This window comes from Fukomys damarensis, unplaced genomic scaffold (genome assembly GCF_012274545.1).
Source record: "Fukomys damarensis isolate Sample0158 unplaced genomic scaffold, DMR_v1.0_HiC HiC_scaffold_21, whole genome shotgun sequence".
Classification (NCBI taxonomy): Eukaryota; Metazoa; Chordata; class Mammalia; order Rodentia; family Bathyergidae; genus Fukomys; species Fukomys damarensis.
In genome coordinates this window covers 22,444,099-22,467,909 of record NW_022900933.1, presented here as the reverse complement: position 1 = coordinate 22,467,909, position 23,811 = coordinate 22,444,099, and the positions used below count along the sequence as shown (strand labels likewise).

The following is a 23,811-nucleotide window of genomic DNA, read 5'->3' as shown; positions in this document are numbered from 1 at the left end:
TAATGAGCTGACTGGTAATTGGCTTCAGGACAGGGACTGGTCACCAAAAAGATAATGGCATTATCAGAGACTCAGGACTTTTAGTTTCATCCCCCGCCCAACCTCTGGAAGAGAAAAGAGGGGCTGAAAATTGAGTTGGTCACCAGTGGCCAATGATGTAAGCAACCATGCCTCTGTAATGAGCCATTTCCACCCGCAAAGTACATGGTTTTGTTGAACTTCCAGAGAGCTGAATACATGGAGGTTCCTGGAGAGAGGCATGCCCAGAGAAGGTATGGACGTTCTGCACTTTTCATGTGCCTTGCCTTACACATCAGCACCTGGATGGTCCTTTCAATATCTTTAGCAAAGTAAAGTGTGTCCCTAACTTATGTGAGTTGATCTGGCAAATTAGTCGAATGGAAAAGAATTGGAATACTCAGTGGGTTGCTGGTTGGACAGAAACACAGGACATAAGCAGGGGCTTGTGAATGGCATCTGAAGTGGGGGTGGCCTGTGGGATTACTTAATCTGCAGGATCTGACACTATCTTTAGGTAGACAGTGTTAGAATTGAAATAAATTGATAGAATATCCTGTTATCATCTGCTGCAGAATTTGGTTGTTGATAAAGAAAAAAATTCTCTTACATTTTGTTGACCAGAAGTAGAATATTCTGTATTGAGACTAGAAAATGCCTTTTTTTTTCTTTCTCCTAGAGTAAGAATTCCCCTAAAAATGTTCTGTGTATCATCGTGGCAAAAGCAATGTAATTGAAACCAAGAGCTACGTGAGAAGCTCTGCACACTTTATAGCCCTCTTTTAGACACTGAATTCAGATTGGTCTACTGAAAGACCAGAAAGATCTACCTATGTACTTTTTTCACATTTGCAAGATCAAGTTGCTTCTTTAAAGTAACAATCATTAGCTTACCATGGAAAGAGAATTCAAGGAACATAATTTGGGAAGTGCTTTCTCTCCTCCAATTTGTTCTTTTATCGTGAAGTCTAGGGAGGAGCTGGGACTGAGATTATTGTTTCCTTGTTAGTTTTTCCATCTCTTCAATAGGAAATGTTTCCAAACCCTTTTAGTATTCTGTAGCTGACTTTATGGCCAAATCTCAAAAATAATAGGCTGTTAGGGTGTATGCTGAGATCCATTTAGCACAGTAGAGTTTCCTGATTATAAAAGAAGCCTCTTGAAAAATCCCTTGAATTCTTCGCAGAGTTCTCTAAAAATGACCAAGAGACAAATGGTGATCAGGAGTAAATGTTTTGAAGCAAATGGTCAATGTACGTGGCCCAACTTCAAGCTCAATTCTTTAAATTTGATAACATTTATCATTCCAGACTTTTCATCAAGTTGTCCCACCTCACCTTCAGTTGGAAGCTTACTGAGTGGGTGATCTTGCTCTATTGATAGAGTCAGATTCTCGCTGACCAATGACGCTTTCTTGGTGTGATTATTGTCTGAAACTCCTGCTGTGTTCTGGAGGTTTGGGTTGAATTCTTTCCCGCACGACCTTCTTGGTAGGTGCCAGATATTTTAACTTCAGTGTTTCACACTCTTGATGGACTGAGCTAAGGAGCCTATATATTCTCCAAGGCTAAAAAACAAGCAGCAATGGCTGGAGCAGCTGGGTGTCTGTGTTTTGGTGCCGCCTGAGAAGTCAGTAGTGATGAATTACAGCAGAGGACAGGGAGAATAATGCTGAACAAAGGGATCTAAGGCCCACCACTGGCTCAGTCACAAGCGTGCTCCTTCCAATTTCAAAAGCCATGTTAAAAAAAATCATGCGTCCTCTTTGGGCTTTATTCTCTTCTTATGTAAAATGTGAAAAGTGGACAAGATGATTGATAACATATTCCACAGAAGTGGTTCTTAACTCTGGCTCCATGTCACCTTGGACTCACCTGGGAAGATTTTAAAATCTCCATTGCCTTGGCTACATCCAGAATTTCTGTTGGCAAAACCTAGCCGGGAGTGCTTTCAAAATGCCTCAGGTGATTCCAATTTCTGGCCAATATTTAAGACCACTGCTGTGTATCCATCAAAGTTTATCTGTGTTGTATACTCTAAATCTCTTTACTTGAGGATAACTGAGAATGTTTGAGGACCATACTTTCCAATAACTAAATATGGCAAGGTAGAGAAGCAAATAGTTTGAGGCATAGCTCATTATTTTGGTGGTAATTTAAAATCCTTTGCTTATAAAAATTTGAAGAATGGATTGCCATCTCTCCAATATTTTTGGATCTTTTTACTCATACAGCTTCCAGAAAAACAGTTTTGGTTCCATCAAGAATCAGCAGGATACAGTGAATTCAGGAGTTGCATTCTCAGCTCTGGTCCCCTAGTTGAGAGTTTCTTTACTATCCCTCCCCCTCCCCTTGTTAATGTGGTTCTCTGTTGCCTCAGTGCTAACCTCTGGATGCCTCCCAACACCTAGAACAGCATGATAGTCTTCTGAAATCTGTATACGTGAAGTAGCTGCAAAGTGTTTTACTTTAGGAGGTTCCTATACTCTATTCATAGAAATTTTGAATCAAGAAGACCATTTCCCTAAGGTTCAAGTCTTTCTACAAACAGTTGAATCAAAGAGGAAAATATTTGGTGAGATTCATGTAATATTAAAATTAAATGCTACTAACTGAAAAAACATGAGATAAATCCAGAGAAAATCATGCTTATATCTCTAAGCAAGGAGGCCAGAGTTCTTTGATATTTAACATTTTGTTATTTTGAATTGGGTTTACATTCCTCCATAATGCCCTTTGATCTTTGATATTGCTTCCCTTGGGTTGACTCTACAAGAATCTTATGTTCATTGTGGGCAGGGAGCACATCGCTTTTGTTTATCTTTGCATTGCCAGTGGACGGCACAGTTCCTAGCACATTGTAGGTGTTTGATAATTATGGTAAGAAGTGTGAGATTAATTGGTATGACAAAGTTAAGATGGAAAAGTGGTCTTGGCAATTCTGTAAATAGATTTGATGCATAAGAATTCATGCTACTCTATAGACTCCTTTATAATTTCCCCTATGATTACGTATTTTTTAAAATGACTGAAATCAACCCTAATGATGCCCGCCCTCCGTGCCAACAAGACAATTGAGAACATGATACTCTAACGCTTTGGAAAGTGTGTAGGGAGGGTGACAGTTTCCAAGGCTACCCTTGACTTACACAGCATCCAGCTTTGTTCCATTGAAAGCATGTCCTTGGACTGAAGTAAAGCCATTGTTGTATAGTTTCCTATAATCAATACAGAAAGAGAGCGAGAGAGAGAGAGAGAGAGAGAGAGAGAGAGAGAGATCAGTGATATACAAAGGTGATGCTAGCCCTTTTTTAAAAGTGGTTAGGCATCATGTCTTCAGTGTCAGAAAGGTGCATAGTTTCACAGGTCTCACACATGTACCCCACAAGAAAATTTTACAGTGTTCCTTTGTTTGGGACATGATAATAGTTTCCAATTTAAATTCCCATTCTTCAGGATTTGATGCTAGTAAGGAAGCCTTTTCTTCAGAAGCAGATTTACTATGAAGAACACAGACCTGCCAACAGATTTTTAAAAAATATGCATCCAGAAAAAGGGATCTTGGATGGTAGTTAACCCGCTGTCATTCATGAAGGTATAACTGCAGTTTCTTAAGATGAACACTTTGAAAGACATTCATTTGGATGCAGAAATTTTCTATTTAAAATGTTATTTTGCTTTTATATATTATCCTGAATTGATTTTAGGTTAAATACTTAATGCTTGTGGGCTAAATTAAATGAAACTTCATCTAAGAAAGTAGATAGACCATACCCTTTTGTGGACATTTTAATATTTTAACTTGTTGCTATGTTTCTGCAACTAGTTAACTCATACAGTGATTCCAGAGGACCAATCTGAAATGTTAGTACTTCCATTTCTTGGTGAAGTTACTGAGACATGGAGGTAACTTTCCTACAAAACACTGGTCTAGAACTATTAGGAGTCAACATCCCTGACTTTAAATATAATTCTCCTCAACCAACATAAACACTTTCTGCAGGAGAAAGAGCCCCAGCATTAGGAACTCAGGGATACATATAGGTACATGAGGGTTTATTTATGATTGTAGTAGAAAGATAAAAGAACACAGCCATGACTACAATTAGACATAGTCAGGGAGAATGCCTAGTGATAGCTATAGGGAAACTATGAAGATGACTATAATCTACCACACGTGAACTCTGGTAGCATAGTGTAAGAAGCTGGGTGAGGTGGTGCATATAATTCCAAAACTAGTAAGCCAAGGCAGGAGGATCTCAAGTTCAATCCCAGCCTGGACAAACTGTCTAAAATTAAAAAAATATATATATATACATACAGACAGACATATGAATGTAACTCAGGGTGAAGGACCTGAGTTTAATCCCCATATCACAATAAAAGAGGGGAAAAAAGCACACAGGAGATTTCAAATTTGAAACTACATGTGGCTGTGCTATTTAATAACTGGGTGATGCTGAGAATTTATCAACTTCTCTAATCCTCAGTTTCTTTATTTCTAAAATATGATAATACCCAGACAGAAGGTTGGTGGGAACACCAGGTCGCCATATATATAACACAATGAGGCACAGTTATGAGATGATCAAGTTAAAGGCAGTATGCTAAGACTTGGATTTACACTGTGTACTTGTGGAGAACCCAGAAATAAAATAGTCTTATGCTTTTGTTGCTGTTTATGTGTTGGTTTTCCCTTAAAAAAATAATTACATAATGAGTTTAATTCCAGGTACCAAAGTGTCCTGGGTATGACCGCAGCCCAAATCCCAGGGACATAGGCATAAATGCTAGTAAATTGCAAATGAATAAGTTAACTTTTTTCTCAAGTACAGTTCTTTTACAATGATGTGAAAATTATACAGTTTTTATTTCCCCAAACTTTATTGAGTGCTGTGGATATTAAAAATGTTCTTTTCTTTTGAGTTATATTCCTGAGATAAACTTCATGGATAATGGCCTTGAAAAATGTGTCCAAAGGGGATGGTCATGTTCTGTAAAGATGCTGAGAGTGCAAGAGTTTACATATGGTGGGCATTAAATGGCACAATGGAAAGCTTTCCAGAGCAGCTAAGTGACCCTGAGGTTTGAGGTCCTTTCTGTGCTTCCAAAAGAAATGGTGGCTGGGAAGGAATCTCTTGTCTTTTCAAAAGAACTATCTCTGTGTTGTGAGAAGGATCTGTTGAAGTGTTCTAACTCCCAACAGTTGAGATAGTTCATGGAACCCAGGCAGGCTTGGAATGGCTTGGAAAACTGGCCTTAAAAAAGTTGTGTGGAAGCTTGTGTCAGTTTTGTTGGGGAGTTACTGAACAAGGCTTCTAACTAATAAAAAGCCTCAGACTGTAATATGACCAGTCACTATCTTGGCGATCCATGCAAAAAACCTGCCGGTCCCGCACATGGGTATTGAAGAAAGAGAGGAGGGATCTTCAGAGATGGCCCCAACTCTACTTTGTGGCTGACACAATGAGACAGGAGTTTTCTATCAGCCTGCAGAATTGATTTCTCTTTCATACTTTTATTAGGTCTTTTCCATTAGAACTTTTGTGACTATCCCTGATTAAGCATATGCTTTTGAACCTCTTGAGAGCAGCTCTAAAACGCTAATGCTGTATAGTGACATTATCTTGTCTATTCAGTAGTCTCAAGGAGCTTAATAGTAGTTTGTGGTTAGTGAGTAAAAAGTGTGACTGCAGAGTGTGCAGGGACTGAAGTGGGGCCACTCTCTAACTCAGTGACCTTGAGGAAATTCAGCAGTTGCTAAAGAAGCCATCTAATTTATAAAGTTCAATTGATCCTTCACAGAAAAAAATGTACCAACCACTGCCATACAGGAATATACTTGTTACCCAAACCTGCTTGCGGTCCACAGAGGACCAAACCAATGGCATTATACTCACTTTGTAGCACGAAACCCTTTCCATACTAAAGAGTACCTTAATATAGTTCTTATGAAAATGGCCCCCAACACAATTCAATTATTGGCAGGAGTGAAATCTGCAATACTCACAGTGTCAAAGTTTCATTGCACAGTCCCTGAAATGCATTTACAGGGACTGAAGTCATGTAAGGGTTGTCCGTAATTTCACTGCCAGAGAGAGGAACAAAAACACTTGATGAAGAAATGCTTTCTTCCTGGAAATGGCCTCTTGTTACACACAGACACTTAAAATAACTCAGTACAGCAAAATCTTGTGTATTGCTGAGTGTTTGTTGACCCTTTCCAACCACTTGGGGCTTGGAGGTTAGGTCAGGTGGTGAGAGCTGTCCTAGATGTACAGGAATTCACAGCTGCAAGTCATCAGTAAGTGAGGAAGAGTTTGGAGCTCATCACTCCACATTTTGCTAACTCTATAGTGCAACTCATCTCTCTCTGCATATATCCCTTTGCTTCTGTCTACTTAGGTAAGATGATTCATCTATTTTACAGGCTTTTCTGGGGACAAAAAGCATAAAACCACTAATTGAAAGTCACAGTAAGTAGTTTTGGGCATGACTCTTAACTGTTCCATGGGACCTTGCTGAGACAAAATCACTTTGATTCCCTGTTCCTCAGTTTCATTTGCCAAAAAGAAAAATAATAACTTCCTTTTATGCCTTACAAGATTGTGTAGAGCAAGTACAACATATGAAGAAGTGTTTGAAATCTACTTAAACCATTCTGAAAAATAAGTATTGTAATTATCATTAATTTTTCCCTATATTCAATTTTCCTCACCAATATTTGATAATTTCTCCATTTAAAAATTGTAGCCCTTTCTTTCCCAATTCTCCAACCATTGGGATATTTTCTTTTCCCTTTTAGTAGCAAAAGTTCTCAAAAGAGTTTATTTATGATCAGTTTCTCTAAGTCTTCTCCTCCAGGCCTCTTTTGAGCTTTGGCATGGACTCTAGTCTGACTTCCCCACGCTACCACTCCATTAGAATTATTCCTGTCAGAATCACCAATGACCCACATTACTAAATCCCATGGCCATTTTCCAGCCCTGTCTGGCTTCATCCGTCAGGGTTGTTACAACTGATCAGTTTCCTCCTGGAAACAATTGCTGTACTTGGCCAAATCCCATGGTTGCACCCTAATTCTTGTCAATGACAAACAAAATAGTGTCAAACACAGCATGGCGTGTGTACTTACAGTATGAAGAATACATCAGTTGAATAAACTTTGGTAAGGCCAGGGAATATTCTAAGTCCAGTGTTGAAAATGCCACTAAGTTATATGAAAAAAAAAAAAGAAGAAGAAGAAGAAGAAAGAGGAACAATTTCAGGTAAGAAAATTAACACAAAGGAAGTAGAACAGTGTAATATGAGAGCCAAAGGCATGCGTTCTGAAGTCAGTCTGAAGCCAACCCCTAACTTCGGCACATAGTACCTGACCGTAAGACAGTTCTAACCCAAGGAAAAGGAACAAAAGTTTCCAAAGTTTGTGTCATCTGGGAAAAAACGTCAAAATTAAAGGGCACGCGTAAAGCAGCATAAACACAAAACCTGTCAGGCTCCTGATGCCTTTCAGATTCCGTCTGTTTAAAATTCGTTGCAGCTACTAGAACGTAGCTAGTGGAAGCAGAAAATGTTTTGAGATTCTTGGCCTGGCACAGGCAGATTCAGACTTGACTCCTGCTGGAGAGGAAGGGATAGGGTGTGAAGAGGCTGAAGGAGCCACAAGCTTCAAAACGAGTGAACGGGACGTTGCTGATATCAAAGCAGAGGAAGGATAATCTGTAAGGTGTGTTTGATGTACAGTTAACATACTAGTTCAACTGTAGTGAAGTTTCATGTAAGAGAAGGAAAAGAAGGGGAAAAAAAGGCCAGAGAGTCAAGTGGTGGGGAGGTTTCATAGAATAAAGGGTTGCAAATGCCAGATTAAAGAAATTTGAATTGAGAAGCATTTTTTTTTCTTTTTTTTTTGGTGTCGGGGATTGAACTCAGGACCTTGTGCTTGCGAGGCAGGCGGTGGAACCACTGAGCTAAATCCCCGGCCCAGAGAAATTTGAACCATTACCTTTACTCTTCAAAGCCTTTCAGGAAGTCTTTTTAAAAATATTTCCTCCAAATACCTGATTGATTATTGATTGATTCTTGGAACTCTAAGTTTGTAAAGAGTGACTGCCTTATTCAGTTAATTTTCATTGCTCCCCAGGTATCACTTGACTTACACAATCAGTTTTCTTTTCCTTTCTTCTGTGTCTCGCACTCCTGTCTCCAACAAGGCAATGTTTTTCTTTCCCCAAATGAACCAGGTTGTTCCATGCCTCTGTGTTTATCATGTTGCCTCATCTACTTGCATTTCTCTTCACCCTCCCCCTTCCTCTTCTTAAAGAATTCTATTCAACCTTAAGACCTATATCAGAAAATGTTTATGGATGTGCACTTTTATTTTAAATCCCTGAATGCAAGTGAACTGAAAGTTAATAGTGATTGTTGTTTAGAATCAAGCCCTACAAGGTTTGTTTTTATTTTCTTCATTTTTCTGTTTTCTAATTTTATAATGCACGTAAATGGGAAAGAAGATGCTACCAGATTGTGTCTGAAGGGTCAGAGGTAATAAATATGCATCCACTGCATTTTTATTGAGTATATACTCTCTGCTAGTCAGTAAAGATGCCAGAGAAAACAAAAATGTTGTGGTTCCTTCTCTTTCAGAGCTATGGTCAGCTCATAAAGTATTAGCAAAACAAAGTAGTAAGTGTTGTCCCTTCCATTTTTGTTCTCCAACCTCAAGAGATTAAATTTTATCATTTGTGGCTTTTTTTTTTTTTTTTTTTTTTTTTTTTTTTTTTTTTTTTTTTTTTTTTTTTTTTTTTTTTTTTTTTTTTTTTTTTTTTTTTTTTTTTTTTTTTTTTTTGCTGTGTAACAGCCACTTTCATATTGCTACAGTACCATTTCCAAACAAAATTGATCAGTTGGCTGTCAGGATTTTGTATTTGTTCTGTGATGACATTTTCTCCCTTGTATCTCTTGGAGCAGGTCTCTGGTTCCAGCAGTATGTGCTGACTTTTGGATGGGTTTTGAAAATGTAAGCCATTCACTTAATACCTTGCCTGGTGGGAAATGGTGGGCATAGAATTATACACCACTAAAATAACATTAGACCACATCAGTCTAGGGTGATTCCTGGAAGACAACAGAATTAAAATTACTTAAAAAGAAAGAAATTTAAAAAAATCAAAAGTGGGATGAGAAAGTTGCTACTCACAGGAACTTTAAGAGGGGGAGTTCTTTCAGGGCATCAGGATCTATGTAAGTTAAGCTTCTGGTATTCCGAATTTCTCTGTAGAAGTTACAAGGAACACAGTCACCACAATACACCCATTTCTGTTTTTTACCAAAGCTAAAACAACATAACTCAAAGGTCCATGAGAAGTAGGTGCACTTATGTGGCATGGCAGTGACTGTTGGTCTCAGGAATCAGTCCCTCCAGCCACAAACTACTCCTGGCTTCCCTCAGTGACAGAAGTGATGATATGTCCATTTGCAGTTAATTCCCATCCCTCATACCTATAAACCACTGATCTGTGTTCTATCTCTATAAATTTGGCTTATCTGGACATTTCCTATAGAAAGAATCATACAATATACAGCCTTTTCTGTTTCCTTCTTTCATTTAGCACGGTGGCTGGGAGGTTCATCCGTGTTGTAGCTGGTATCTGAAATTTGTTCCTGTTCACTGTGGAACAATCAGATAGATCTGAGATAGAATATTGGCTCTGCCACTTCTGGATGCTTGAGGTCCTTGACTTCTTTGAGATACAATTTCCTCGTCTGTACAGTAGAGACAATAAAAGCACCTCTTCCTCCAAAGGGTTCTTATTAGGATTAAATAATAAGTATAAGGGATTTGATATGTGGCCTTCCTACTGTGGAAATACCCCTATAAAATAATGGCTTTATTACTGTTACTCTCACAAATATAACAAAAGCTAGAACAGACACTGACAACTTGGAGTAGAAGGTATGGAAACATTCTTGCAAAAACTCTTTTGTTAACTCTGCTAGGTTAGGTACTGTGACTAAGGACATTGACTATGAATCAGCTGTTGGAGAAGGGGATGGAATTAACTCTGAGGAAAGAATCTGCCTACTCCTTCCAACACATGTAGCTTACGGTCTATAGTAATATAACCTTAATGGCCTACTGCCTACATTCATGTAACCACACTACCTCAGAAGACTGTTGCCCAGGCAAATAACTTTATTTCTCACTATAGGAACTTTTGAAGGACCCATCAGTGTTTCAGTTGAAAGCATCAACTACTTACATCTCTAGGCTCTTAGAACCTTTTACTTCAAAATTCTCACGTTGTTGCACCCATCAATGCTGAACTATTATACTGTGATTCTTACCCAACCAAGTCCCTGTACTGAAAAGAACCTCTTTAAACTAGTGTTTAAAATTTGTTCTAGTTTTAAAATCATATCTTTGGGATACACTGGAGCCACTGGTCACCTGACTCCAGAATCTCATGACTACTCTGGCTACTTCTCCAGAACCTCAGATATGGTTCTCTCTCTGATTCAAGATGAACAATTAACTTGACAGAACTTTCCTTCTGGGAAGAGGCTCTGAGCTGTTGTCAGAGACAACTATATGTAAGATAGTTAGGGAGTTTGGAAATTGAGCATGGCTTGCTAGCTGGAAAATTGTTTCAGAAAAGACAAGTTTTGAACAATTGTGCTTGAATGAGTGGTCTTCAAAAGATGTCACAATGAAAGTGGATGCAGGCCATTGGTTTCAGCTTAAAGGATAGTGAGTGAAATGGAAATAAAACACTGCTGTTAGTAACAGTTGATTAAACAGGGCTGGGGACAAATGTTAAGGGGGGAAAAAAAGAAAGATGAACGAGAGATAACACACACAAGGAAAAGAAGTTGCTTGCTGAAGTAAAAAAAAAAAAAGACAGTCCAGCCAGCTCAACACTTGCTCACAGTGATTTTTAAAAAATCTTCCCTGAAGCAAAGAAGGAATAGAGTGGAGGTAGAGTAATTAGTAGCTTAGCTAAATGGAGCTAGATCCCATAAGGAGCAAAGGCAGCTGTTGTAACCCTTTAAAAGACAGAAAGAAGGGCAGGAGGTAAGTACCAGAGAACCTCTAAATAGAGAAGTGGGAAAAGCAAAGCCCAAATTCAGATTAGTTCCAAGCATGCCTGGGAGGGTAAATTCGAATCACACAATTTTGAGTTAAGCTATTGTAGCCTAAGGTAAGGGAAAAGAAAAAAAATGAGAAAATGAAAAAAATGGAAATAAAGTGTTTGTAAATAGGGAAGGGAGGAGGGGGTGAAGGGAGGGCAGGGGTATGGGGAAAAGTGAGAACCAACACCTGTCACGTAAAGGTACAAGATCCCAATGATGAATGTAACTGTACGGTATACCTAGAATGTATCAATAAACTCAACGAGAAAAAAAGAAGAATTTGGGAGGCCAGCTATGCTTCCAGAGACCTGGGACACAAATGGAAAGAAATCCTGCTCGTGACTCAGCACAGCCCACTGGAGTATGTTTGGATGCCTGAGTGATTGATTGCATAGAACAGGGCTGCCTTGGCCTCCTGTGTATCTACCCAGTCTGGTTCCGTGAGCAAGAAATAAATCTTATTCACTTTAGGGATGTTACATGCTTTTATATTTTCCACATTTTTTATTAGTGCACATTTGTTGTAGTGATAATGAGTTTCATCTTGGCAGATTCATACAGGCACATATGGTCATTGCACCCCACCTTAGTTTCACATTTTGTGGGAGGCTTTTATATATATTAATATATAGAGAGATAGATTATCATATCCATCCCTCCTATTACTCACTTTGCCATGTTTTTACTTTTTCCTATTTCTTACAGTAATTTGCTTATCAAAACTAATATACTAAGCATGGATAAAATTCTTAAAATGCAGAGCAAACTCTTGCTAGGGGTCATTTTTAGTTCTTGAGTTTGGAGGTAAACAATGTGCAATTTTTACATTCCAGTTGATTTTGCTGAAAAGAAGGAAAACACATCACAAAAGGCATATAAAATCCCCAAATTTAATATCAAGGCAAAACAATATATATATATTGTTTATATATATATATATATATATATACACACACACACACACACACACATGTATATATACATATATTCCATATTTTTAAATATCTTTAGAATGTGCAATGTTAGATAGGCTGGGTGAGTATGCTTTTCTAGGAGTTGGGCTATTTAGCTGTGCTGCAGAAGTATTTCAGGATCTTGGAGCTCACTGATTAACAATGTTTAACCTTAGAAGATTGAAGAGTTAAAGAGGCCAGGTGTATTTCTTACCACCTGGGGTAGTTCTGCCAATGAGACAATGAAAGAACTGCCTTACATAAAGCAAGTAAAGGTCATCTTCATTTTGGGGATAAGCAATGGAGATACATTTAGAAAGATGAAGTGGCCGATCTGTTGTACAGTCAGAAGCAAAAATAGCCCTTAACCTAAGGCTTCTAACTTCAAACACAGCCCTTTTATTTTTATTTATCTAATCATTTTGAATAATGTTCCAAGGAGATCATCCACCAGAAGAAAAGATCTTGAACAATAAATTATTGCTTGATTCCCCTTCATTGGATGTCAAATAAAATAGGCCAGTAAATAAAGAGTGAACTGTGAATGACCAGGGTAAGTGTAGTCACAAATCAGCAGACAAACAGTCTAGTCCATTAGGGTTATTTAATTAGATGTCTAAATTCTGGTTGTTTTCTTTTTCTGAGAAACGTTTGCTAATTCTCAGTAAAAGCCCTGAGTGGAGAAATTGGCTTATTCAAGACAATGAGCACTGTAGATAGGATCTAAAAGTAATAGACTGAGGGGGGAAAACTCAGTAAAACCTGTCTAATTAGAACCGAGAAATGGTAGACTAGATCCCCCTCCCCAAGAAAAAGCCTTGCCTCATTTTTGTTGAGGAAAGGAAAAAAAAAATCTAGTCTACCATTTCTCTGTTCTACAAAGAGGTCAAGAAAAAGGGAGAAAAAGGGATGTGAGAAGGGAGGAGAGGTCAGAGATAGAATTTGATTCTGAGGCTGTTTCTGAAGATTTCCAATCTCCTTTTGTTCAGAATTCTCAGATGCCAAAACGCTGTATTTCAGATTTTTTTTTTCCTGAGTTCTAACAGGACAAAGAGAAACAAGAATGCGTTAGACTAGCACATGGCAAGGAGAATGATTTATAATGAGATGTCTGAAAAAAGAAAGAAGCTATTGAGTCAGCATAATTAAACTTTGGAGAAATGCAATGCAATAATGCCTGAGTATGTTGCTTAAAACACAATTTAAATAACCCCAACAGCCTGGATGAGGATATTAGCCCTAAACCTGGCTCTCAGTGTGTCTCCAGCAAAAATTCTTGCTTCCAATTGATATTCAGTTTTGTGACAGCCTGACTGTAAGTGCATGTAGCTAAAAAGCTGGAGGGCAGGCTATTTTGACTATTTCTTCTTCCTCTAGTGACCAGAAAGGAAGTGATTAAATGAATAATATTGGATGCCTATTATGTGCAACTTTATCTTATGATCTGAGAGGGATAAGGAAATAGATACTAACTATTTAAACTTCTTGTGCATTTTAACACCAGGTATTAATGTAAAGCTTAATGCATATTAGAGGAATCCTTAATTGTTAAAAAGTTTATTTCATGTGACCCTAATTATAGCAAGTGAGCTCCCTGCCAGGGTAGGCTTGAGAGCGCAGGGAGGTGGAAGCCGAGACTAATACAGATGCCAAGGGAAAAATATGATCCTTCAGAGCCTCACAAAATTTGTACCATCACGTCAGCAGGGAAGGTAGCCAATGGGAAGCAGGCTCACTGGTCAGAATTAGAAATCTTGGGTCGAGGGCGGAGCTTCAGTACATCACTTTGGTCATGGACACACTTGACAGCGCTGCACCTTGGTGGCAGTTACCTTAGTTAGCTTACCTTGGCTGATATGGCCAAGCTTCATGATCCGCTTTACCTGGATCTTTCATACAATAAACTCAGATGTTTGCCAGCTGAACTAGGAAACATGGTGTCTCTCCGGGAGTTGCTTTTGAATAACAGTATGTTACGAGCTCAGTGGACTCTTACAACTACAAATTCTAGGTTTGAGAAGCAATCATTTGTCACAGGACCCAGATGGAAGCTGAAAGCTACTGACTTTCATGCTCAGCAATCGTGCAATTCACCCAGAACAGCTTCCTCAGATGCCATGGGTTACATTAAAAGAGCGAGACCAAATTCTGCCATCAGCATCATTCATAGTTATGTGTTACGATGCGCTGTGTGATAAAGATTTACCCGCAGCTATGTGGCTATTGCTCATCCGGGGCATGAAATGGAAAGGTTAGAAAAAGGGAATTATGGAAGAAACTGTTAACAGTGACACAGACATCATTAGTCTTCAGGAAGTGGAGACGGCAATACTTCACTTTCTTTCTGCCAGCATCCAAGAAGCGTGGATATGCTGGATTTTTTTTTTTCCTCCAAAGTCATGTGCCAAAGTGATGTCTGAACAGGAGAGAAAGCATGTGGATGTTGTGCAATATTCTTCAAAACAGAAAAATTTACGTTCAACCAAGCGGCAATGGGTAATTCAGATGGATCTGAAGCCATGTGAGCAGTGGTAAGAAAAGGTAACATTCGTCTTGCTGTGGCAGTCGAGAACTATTTGGAGCAAGGATGAAACCTATTTATGCTGCAGAAAACCAGCTGCGTTTGGTGGCAAATAGGTCTATTGAGACCCAAAGTATTCTGATGTGAACTTATCTGGACCATGACTGCCTCAGAGGTTAAAAACATTCTGGAAAAAGCCTCAGTAGTGGCAGCCCAACTGCAGATCCTAACTCCATCCCGCTGGTCCTATGTGCGAATCCTAACTCTCTGCCAGATTCCAGTGTTGTGGAGCATTTAAGCAATGGAGAAGTAGCTGACAACTATAAAGACTTCAAGGAACTTAGGTACAACTAGTGTCTTATGAACATCAACTGCACCAGAAAGAGTGGAAGCTCAGAAGGGAGAATCACACATGGCTCCCAACTTAAGAGTGCCTCTGAAAATCACTTGATGCCTTATACCGATTACACCTTTGATTTCAAAGTTACATTTCCATTTCCAGACTCATATGAACGTGCTTGGTGTCCTGGGGTTTTTAGGTCTTCAGTGGCTGGTTGAGAACATCAGTGGGTGTCTACCTCACATCCCTTCAGGCTACTTCTCATTGTTAACACAATTTGAACTCCACCCTCCACTCTTGCCACTTACCTAATACAAGTTAGTGGAGTTCTACCTCACAGAGAAGGGGACCTGTTGCTATGGACCCGTACAGTTGTCAATCAAAGTATGTAAGAGTGAAGTACGGCCATCCTTAAGCTGAGTCTTCAGGTTCCTTTCATTATGTGTTTGTTATAAGACTTTGTACATTTATGTGCATACTGGTATCATGTGGCGCTAGGGCTGAAAACAGAACAGTACTGTTTTTCCAAAATTTTAATTTGATATATTTTTAAATCACTTTCTTTGTAATTATATTGTTAGTAGTCATGATAGATAAATCATCAATTTGAAGCCAAAGAACATTGTATTTGCTTTCTTAAAACACATTTTTGTGAATGGTTTCAAATGAATCAATCACTGTATAAAAGGAAATTTTAAAAAATGATAAATATAAGATTTTTAAATTGAATGATGGCATGCCTTGCAGGGAAAAAGTTTTTGAATTTCTGTTTTCCTTTATGATAAACTGACTTTTAGCTCCTAAAATCATTTGCACATTAACAGAGCACTTCAGTTTTCTTGACATGTACATAAGCTATAATATAGCCCCTAACTATAAGAAAATTTGAGAAATTAAAAGATGATTATACAATATGCTTTCAAAACAAAGTATTTAATAGCACGTGACGGTTTGTTACTGAACCTCTGGCTTTGAGGACTCATTCTTTTTTGTCCCCCTGTATAGTTATAACGTTTTTAGAAATATTGTTTGTCTCTCCAGTTCATTTGTAGGGAAATAGCAAGTAATTTCTTGCAAAGAGAATTTGGTATATTTAAAATACTCACAAAATTAGTGTCTGATGTTTTTCGTATTCTTGCCTACCCTTTTCTGTCTGGTTATTCTGGAAAAAGAGACACTATGTGATCTACATCACTTTTGCCATTATAGTCAAATGTTTAACAAACATAAGAAGCCCTTATCAAAATTCCAGAAGGGGAAAGCCATATAATTATTTCATGTGTTTCCCCAAGTAAGTTAAATGTCTGTTGGTTTTGGTTTTTTCAGGTAACAGTGGAAAAGATTTGAGGAAGCAAAAGAATAGATTTTAGGGAAGCAGTTGAAAACCTCGGATTGTTTTTCCAGATTCTAGCTGACAAATGGGAATCTTATGCTCTTAATTTTTCTTTCTATTATCTGTCAAGGTTGAATTAAGAAGGTACTGGTTTATTTTTAACTGTTGATGTCTCCAGATACGTTGGAATTTTCTTTTCTTTCTTTCCTCCCTCCCTCACTTTTCTTTCTCTCCCTCTCATTTTTTTTTTTGTTGTTGTTTTTTGTACCAGGAGGAGCCATGTGAAAGTCGGTGGTTCAAAAGGCAGTGAACATAATGCTGTTTTCTGGGGGGAAAACTGAAAACGGGTTGCCTACTTGATGTTAATTATGGCACAGAACAAGGGATGGTTGTATCTATGTTTTTAAGTTTTTTTATTCTACTTTTGTGCTGCTATAATTTTCTGAAATTTATATTTTAAACTTTTCTTGTACTTTACTGTTTCTAGTTTCAAAGTGTGATATTTTAAATAAACAAATTTTCTATTACGTGAATGAAATTTTGAAATACCCTATATTTGTATCTCACTGATATATAAAGTATAAGTAAAATTTAAATTATTTAATTAGTTTTAAATATATGCAATTTGTCTCCTCTTTCAAACTTGACACATTAGATTGCTTTATTAATCTTTAATGATGCATTTCTTTTGGTCATTTCGTATTAATTTCTTGCATAACTCAATCAGGGTATAGGCAATAATATTTCCCTAAAGGGTAATTTTACTGGGATGAGGGTGATGGGATGATGTAATAAATAACATGTATGAGATTATATCAGCAGGGTACTGTAAAGCCTAAATCCCCAATTAATTAATTAATTAATTAATTAATTGTTATTATTATTATTTTTTGGTACCAGGGATCAAATTCGGGTCCTTGTGCTTGTGAGGTAGGCAGCAGAACCACTGAGCCAAATCCCCGGCCCTAAATCCCCTATTAAAAGTGCCCAGTGATAGAGGCATTGTTTGTCATCTGTCGTAATTAGAATGTCATTCTTGTTCAGTGGCATTTGCTATAAATAAAATGTTCTTCAGATATCTTAAAGTATCCGAATACAAAACAAAAACGACTCTTAATAGATTTTCTTCCATGTGCAGGTGCCCCTTCTTATATATCTTAAACATCCAACATCTCACCATGCAAACTGAAGCATAGTACTGGAAAGTAAAATAACATGAAAAACTTAATTTTGTGAACATTACCTTTTTTTTTGGTAATCTACCATATGGCTTATTCTGGATCTTTTATTTTGGGTGGGTTTCTGCCGGGAGGTATATGCACTAACAATACATTTTCCTCCTCTCATATGCACATGTTAATTAGCAGTGTGAGCAATATTTCCTACCATACTTCATTCCCAGTACTTTCTTTGTACGAGGGATCAAACTTGGATCCATGCATTTCCAAGGCAGGCGGTGGAACCACTGAGCTAGATCCTGGGCACTCCCCATATTTCTGAGATGTTTGTATAAAATGGAATTTAAAGTTCACTTATGATTGTATATGAACCACAGAGGAGCCCATTTATTAATAAAAAAAAACCTTTAAAATAGTTAAATGTAGATTTAACTATTTTTGTGTAAGATTTTGTGTACGATTGAAGCACTCTGTTGCAGGAAGTGGGGTATAATTGGGTTCCCTCTGCTTCCAAATGCACTCTTTCAAACCAGTCTTTATCCTCTACTTTTAATGTGGTTTAGTAACTGTTGGTAGCAGCTCTGTTGAAGTGGGTAACTGTGTTATGTTTTGGGTGCCTCACACACACACACACACACATACACACACACGGAGCATGGTAACTCAAATTTCATGTGCGCGGTTTCCCTTTAGCCCACTGCCCACATTTCACACACCCGTCAGCCTCTGTTCCCTTTGTAAAAGGAGTGGTATCTATTTTGAGCTGCCAGTTCAGATGATCAGAAGTCCTGCTGTCCTTAGCACTGTCTTGTTAAAATGCATGCCACTTGGATCTTTGGATGCCAGAAGCCAAAAGGCAGAGGTGAATGACATACATCATATATTCAACAAAAGTAAAATATAGAAGCACTTTCTAGTTCTCAGAATAAGTTAAAAATCTTCACGCCACTGGACTGCTGCATATTTTGTGCGAACATAGAGAAAATTGGGCATTTTTAGATTGCAAATATGTTTTTGTGAAAAATTGTTAAACATGATTTCTGATATTTAAGAACTGGAGTGTTCTTACATTTATTGAAACACTGTTTGAGGAAGGGAAAACTGTATTGTTTGCCATTATCAGTCATACAAGTGCACGGTAAGTCACTGCTCTCTCAGACATCAGCAGCTGTACATATTTTGTTGAGGGATATTGCAGCATCGTCAGGACTGATGTGAGAAAGGATCAAATCCATTTGCTGTTCCTTGCTTGTTGACAATGTTTTAAAATGTGGTGCTTGGTGTCAACTTTTAACCAATAGCACTGCCTAAAAGCAAGAGGAGAACAGAATCCCAGCACCATTCTACTGGCAATTGTTTAAAATTCAGATACAGTGTGTTTAAGATTTATGAGGTTTTATGTTTAAAAATTTGTAAAACATAGCTGAATATTTTTGTTTCATTTCTTTAATGTAAGGCATGTGAACATTCATTGGAATATCACATGTTAAAGTCAGGTATGGCACAATTGGTTTGGAGACAAGCTTTTCCTCCCTCCCATTTGCCTTTCCCAAGCTCTTTCTTTTCAAATTGCTTTTCTGATATTCATAGGCAGATATTTAATTTTACTAATAAGCATTCTGTGTGAAGGTATTTAAAAAGCCACTGTGTTTTAGTGTTGTAGTTGCAGAAAATATAAAGTTGTTTCTTAAAATCATAATAGATATTTATTCTAAAACGTTTACACATACAGAAAAAAGAAAATGAGATCTCTCATCATTCCATGATTTAGAGAAAACCAGCCTTCTTCCTCTCTGTAAATAGTCTTGTTTTTAAAATATACTACCAAGCCATAATAATCAAAACAACATGGTATTGGCATAAAAACAGACATGCAGGCAAATGGAACAGAATAGAGAGCCTAGAAGTACAGTAAACCCACACATCTACAGCAAATTGAACTTCAACACAGGTGAAAGAACACACATTGAAAAAAAAGGATAGTCTCTTGAATAAATGGTGCTAAATTTTGGATACTGACAGCAGGAGAATGAAATTATACCCTTATTTCTCATCATATATAAAAATCATCTCAAAAATAGATCATAAAATTAAATGTAAAACATGAAACTCTGAAATTCTAGAAGAAAACACAGGGAACATGCTTCAGGACATTGTAATGGACAAGGATTTTGGATAAGATCCCCAAAGCTTAGGAAAGAGGAAACAAAAGCAAAATAGACCAATGGGATCATATCAAATTAAAAAGCTTCTTCACAGCAAATGAAATAAAAACAAAGTGAAGAGAAAAACCTACAGAATGGAATAAAATATTTGCAAAATATTCATCAGATGAGGGATTAATAATCAGAGTACATAAGGAATTCAAACAACTCAATAGCATAAAAGCTCATAATCCAACTTAACAAATGGGCAGCAGACCTAAATAGACATTGCCCAAAAGAAGACATAAAAATGGCCAATAACTACATGAAAAAATGCTCAATATCACAAACATCAGGGAAATGCAAATAAAAACAATAATCTATCACCTTACTCCAGGTACAATGGCTATTATTAAAAAAAAAAACAAAAAGTTCTAGCAAAGGTGTGGAGAAAAGAACTCACAGTAGATGGGAAGGTGATTGGTGCAGCTCTATGGAAGCCATAGGGGCACCTCCAAAAAATTAAACATAAAACTGTCATGGGGGTCCTGCAATCCCATTACAAGGTACACATCTAAAGGAAAAGAAATCAGTGTTTCACGGAGACAGCTTCGCTGTGTTTACAACGGCCAAGAAATGGAAATAATCTAAGTAGAACATTCTAAAAGTGATTCTCAACCAGGCATGGTGGGACACATCTGTAATCCCAGCTCTCTGGGAGGCTGAGGCAGGAGAACCATATTTTGAGTATAGCCTGGGCAACCCGGAGTCTTAGCAGGACCCTTATTTAAAAATTAAAAATTAAGAAGGACTGGGGGTGTGGCTCAGTGTGAAGGAGCTGGATTTTATCCCCAGGACCACACAAATCACTCAAAGAAAACGATTTTCTAAATTACCTAGCACTTACTTTCATAATTATTTAATAAAGAGTACTAAGACTGGTGATTTTGAAATCTCCAATACCACATGATTTAATTTTGAGAATCAGTGAAATTAGGTCTTATCACACTCTGTCATAAGTCATAGTTAACCCACCCAGTTGTAGAATTTCTATTGACTTGTGATTTTTTTAAGAAAAATTACATGAAAATAAAAACATCCTTCTAAGGTATTTTTTTTTCTTTCATTATTTCGGCTTAAAATTGAAGAAATGGTATTGTTTTGGTTTTGGAGGCAGGCACTCTTTGGTTCACATTTTGACTATCAAAGTCCTCATCTGGGTAAACTTGGGCAAGAATCCGTGATGTACCCTCTTTACTCAATGTAGTGTAAAATGAAGCTGAGTGACACTAAATAGGGCCGTGGACACGAAGAGCTTTTAGCAAAGGCCTGGCCTATAAATGGTATTTGGATATTGGTACCTACTAATAATAGAAGAAGCAAGCTGTACGTTATTGGCTTCTTTATAAAGGGAATTAAATAAAAAGATGGAGTTGTCTAGTGTTTTATAATTTACAGGCATAAATATTTATCACATACACATTTTTCTGCTCAAACCATATGCCAGCAGAAGTTTAAAATCCAGGAAAATTGACTTGCATTCACCTTGAACCCTCAATAACTTACAATCTGCCATCCATGTAGTTAGTTTTCTCTTACAAATCTGCAATAACTTTTATCCATTGTCATCAATGCATAATTGCTGCCTCTTCTGAATATGTATGGTTGTATATCAAGTTATCCCAAACTAAGTGGTTAAAATAGCTTACTATTGCATGGATCAAGAGCTCAGATGGTGCTAAGATGGGTGATGCCTCTGCTGCATGTAGCATTCACTGGGGTCACTGGATGGTTTTCAACTGGTCTGGACCAACCTGCAGTGTCCAAGAAGATGTGCTCTGATGCCAGGCTCTTTAGTGGGCATTATCAGAAGGCCTGGCTCATTTGGGACATTCTCCACCTCCATGTAATGTAGTATAATCCACATAGTTTCTTCACCAACATTACTAGGCATTGTCATGGTAATTCGGGGCTCCAAGAGTCTAAAGTGAAAAATGCCAGTTCTCTTGAAGACGGACTGACGAGGTATTACTTCCGATTCGCTCTATTGAAATAGTGGACAAAAATTTCCAAATTCGAACAAAACCAGCAATTCACATGAAGAAAGAAGGTATCTGGGATTTACATCAAGGTGAATGGAGGCATCACGTTCTGGTTCAGCGAACTCTGAAGGAGTAGTAGGTTTCAGGAGGCCAATCAAGAGCTCAGTTTGGAATACTTAAGTACAGTGTAAGTTATATGTGTGACTTCTGTGACATTATGCCAAGTAGACCAGAAAGTATATGGTTCATCACCAAGAGAAGCCTGAAATAAGAATATAAATTTGAGAATTGTTGGATAAAATCACAGGGGAAGAATGTAGAGTGAGAAGAGGAGGGGACGTAGGATTGGGCCATAAGGATCGCCAACAATTAGAAGTCAATAAAGAAACCAGAAGTCAATGAAGGATAATGAGAAAGACTGAGAAGCTCAGTAGGAATACAACCATTGTTGTATCCTGTGGTATCACAGAGGCATAGGGAGGAAGGTTTGATAAAAATAGAATGATGCACTATTTTGAATCCTTTTTAAGTTGCAATGGCCACAGATAGGACACAATGTTAAGCATATGACATTTACTGAATCAGTGGGTAGCTTTTTATTTTTGAATGCTAGTTCTAGGTCCCTAATGGTAAAACTTTAATGCTTATGTCCCACAACTCCATTTTATATCATAGAACAGAACCTAAACTTGAATTACGAAGCCATCACAGAGGACATACACAGACCTTTCTCACTGGAAGAGGCATTGGAAGGCTGGTTAGCAGTAGCCATGGTAAGAAATGGGAAATCTTAAGTTCCTGTGTTTCCCTAGTTCAGCCTCCTGTGTACCAAACCACATGACTAAAAATAGTCAGAGGGAGGGCAGCTGCAGAAAGGCACTTATGAAATAAGATAACATTTTGTTCTTTTACTTTTGATGTTTTCCTTATTGTGGCCTTTCATTTGAAATATGTATTCTTAGTTTAGTTTACGTTCTTGGAGAAAATTAAACATGATGAAGACCTCTCTTTTCTGAACAAGCCAGAGGTCTTTTTTTAAAAAATTAATTAATTTTATTAAAGCATTTAAGGTGTACACTGTAGTGACATTCATCCCTGGAAATTTTACATCTTTACATAATCCATCTTGTTTCTTATTTTTTTCAACCCCTTCCTCTCTCCCTGTCTACAAAGATTTTGTTTCTATTTTTTTTCATTTTCTCATGTTAATTCCATTCCCATCTTTCTTTTCCCCCACCCTCCCACTTCCCCTTCCCCTTTGCACCTTTTCTTCCTATTTCACATGATCTATTGTACCTTTTAGTCCTTATTCTCACACTAGAGAAACTATTCAGTATTTACACGCGTGTCCTCTTTATTTCACTTAGGAGTATGGCCTCAATGTGCATCCAGTTAGCCATAAATGTCTCTAGTTTCTCATTCTGTGGCTGAGTAGTACTCCATTTTATATATTTAAAAAAAAAAACACATATTCTTTATCCAGTCTCCAGTTGATGGGCAATTGGGCTGCTTCCAAGTTTTAGCTATCATGAACTGTGCTGCTATGAACATGGGTGCACATGTATCACTGTGATATGATTCTTTTAATTCTTTCAGAAAGATACCCAGCAGAGGGATGGCTGGGTCAAATGGAACCTCTAATCCTAGTTCTTTCTATGCTTATAGTGTTTGTTTTCACACCTTATATCGACAACACCCCACATAACCATTCTCAAGTGCTTTAGGGAAGGAGAGTAATTTTTCTGCTCTGTTCCTCCCATGAAAGAAGTATCATGGTTTGTTTATAATCACTGCTTAATAAATGATTACAAAATAAATGCATTAAACATGATGGTGGCATGCATACAAAAAGCTTCATGTATCTTTTCTGCTGACCAAACATGCTTGCAGATAATTTCACATGTCTATTAGGAAAATTTTATGAATGCAAGATTCATTATTCTTTTATTTTCTAAGATAGTAAACTCTCACTTCATATATATAGTATCATTTATATATCCATTTATAAATTCATCCTCTTTTAACTATTTAATAGTTTCCTTTGCTCTATAAAGTTAACACTTTCAGTCAATGGGGAGATATCAATATTATGAGAGCTTTATATAACATTGGAATCTTTATATAAAAAAACTCATAGCAAAAACAAAATCGTG

At 37.5% G+C, this 23,811-nt stretch overlaps 1 protein-coding gene and 1 pseudogene across 2 annotated transcripts in view; one reads left to right on the top strand and one right to left on the bottom strand.

Moving 5' to 3' along the window:
* The window catches only part of Tshr (thyroid stimulating hormone receptor), a 144,003-nt gene that overhangs the window by 42,591 nt on the left and 77,601 nt on the right, over window positions 1-23,811 (bottom strand). The window contains exons 4-7 of one of the 2 annotated variants that reach the window (XM_010616243.2): window positions 9,214-9,288; window positions 7,153-7,227; window positions 6,028-6,105; window positions 3,167-3,235 (exon numbers count right to left, since the gene is read on the bottom strand). In XM_010616243.2, coding sequence (XP_010614545.1) covers window positions 3,167-3,235; window positions 6,028-6,105; window positions 7,153-7,227; window positions 9,214-9,288 — 297 coding nt within the window. The remainder of the gene's footprint in view (window positions 1-3,166; window positions 3,236-6,027; window positions 6,106-7,152; window positions 7,228-9,213; window positions 9,289-23,811) is intronic. The other variant, XM_033766893.1, reaches the window with a different exon arrangement.
* On the top strand, window positions 13,741-15,273 carry LOC104856820 (annotated as a pseudogene).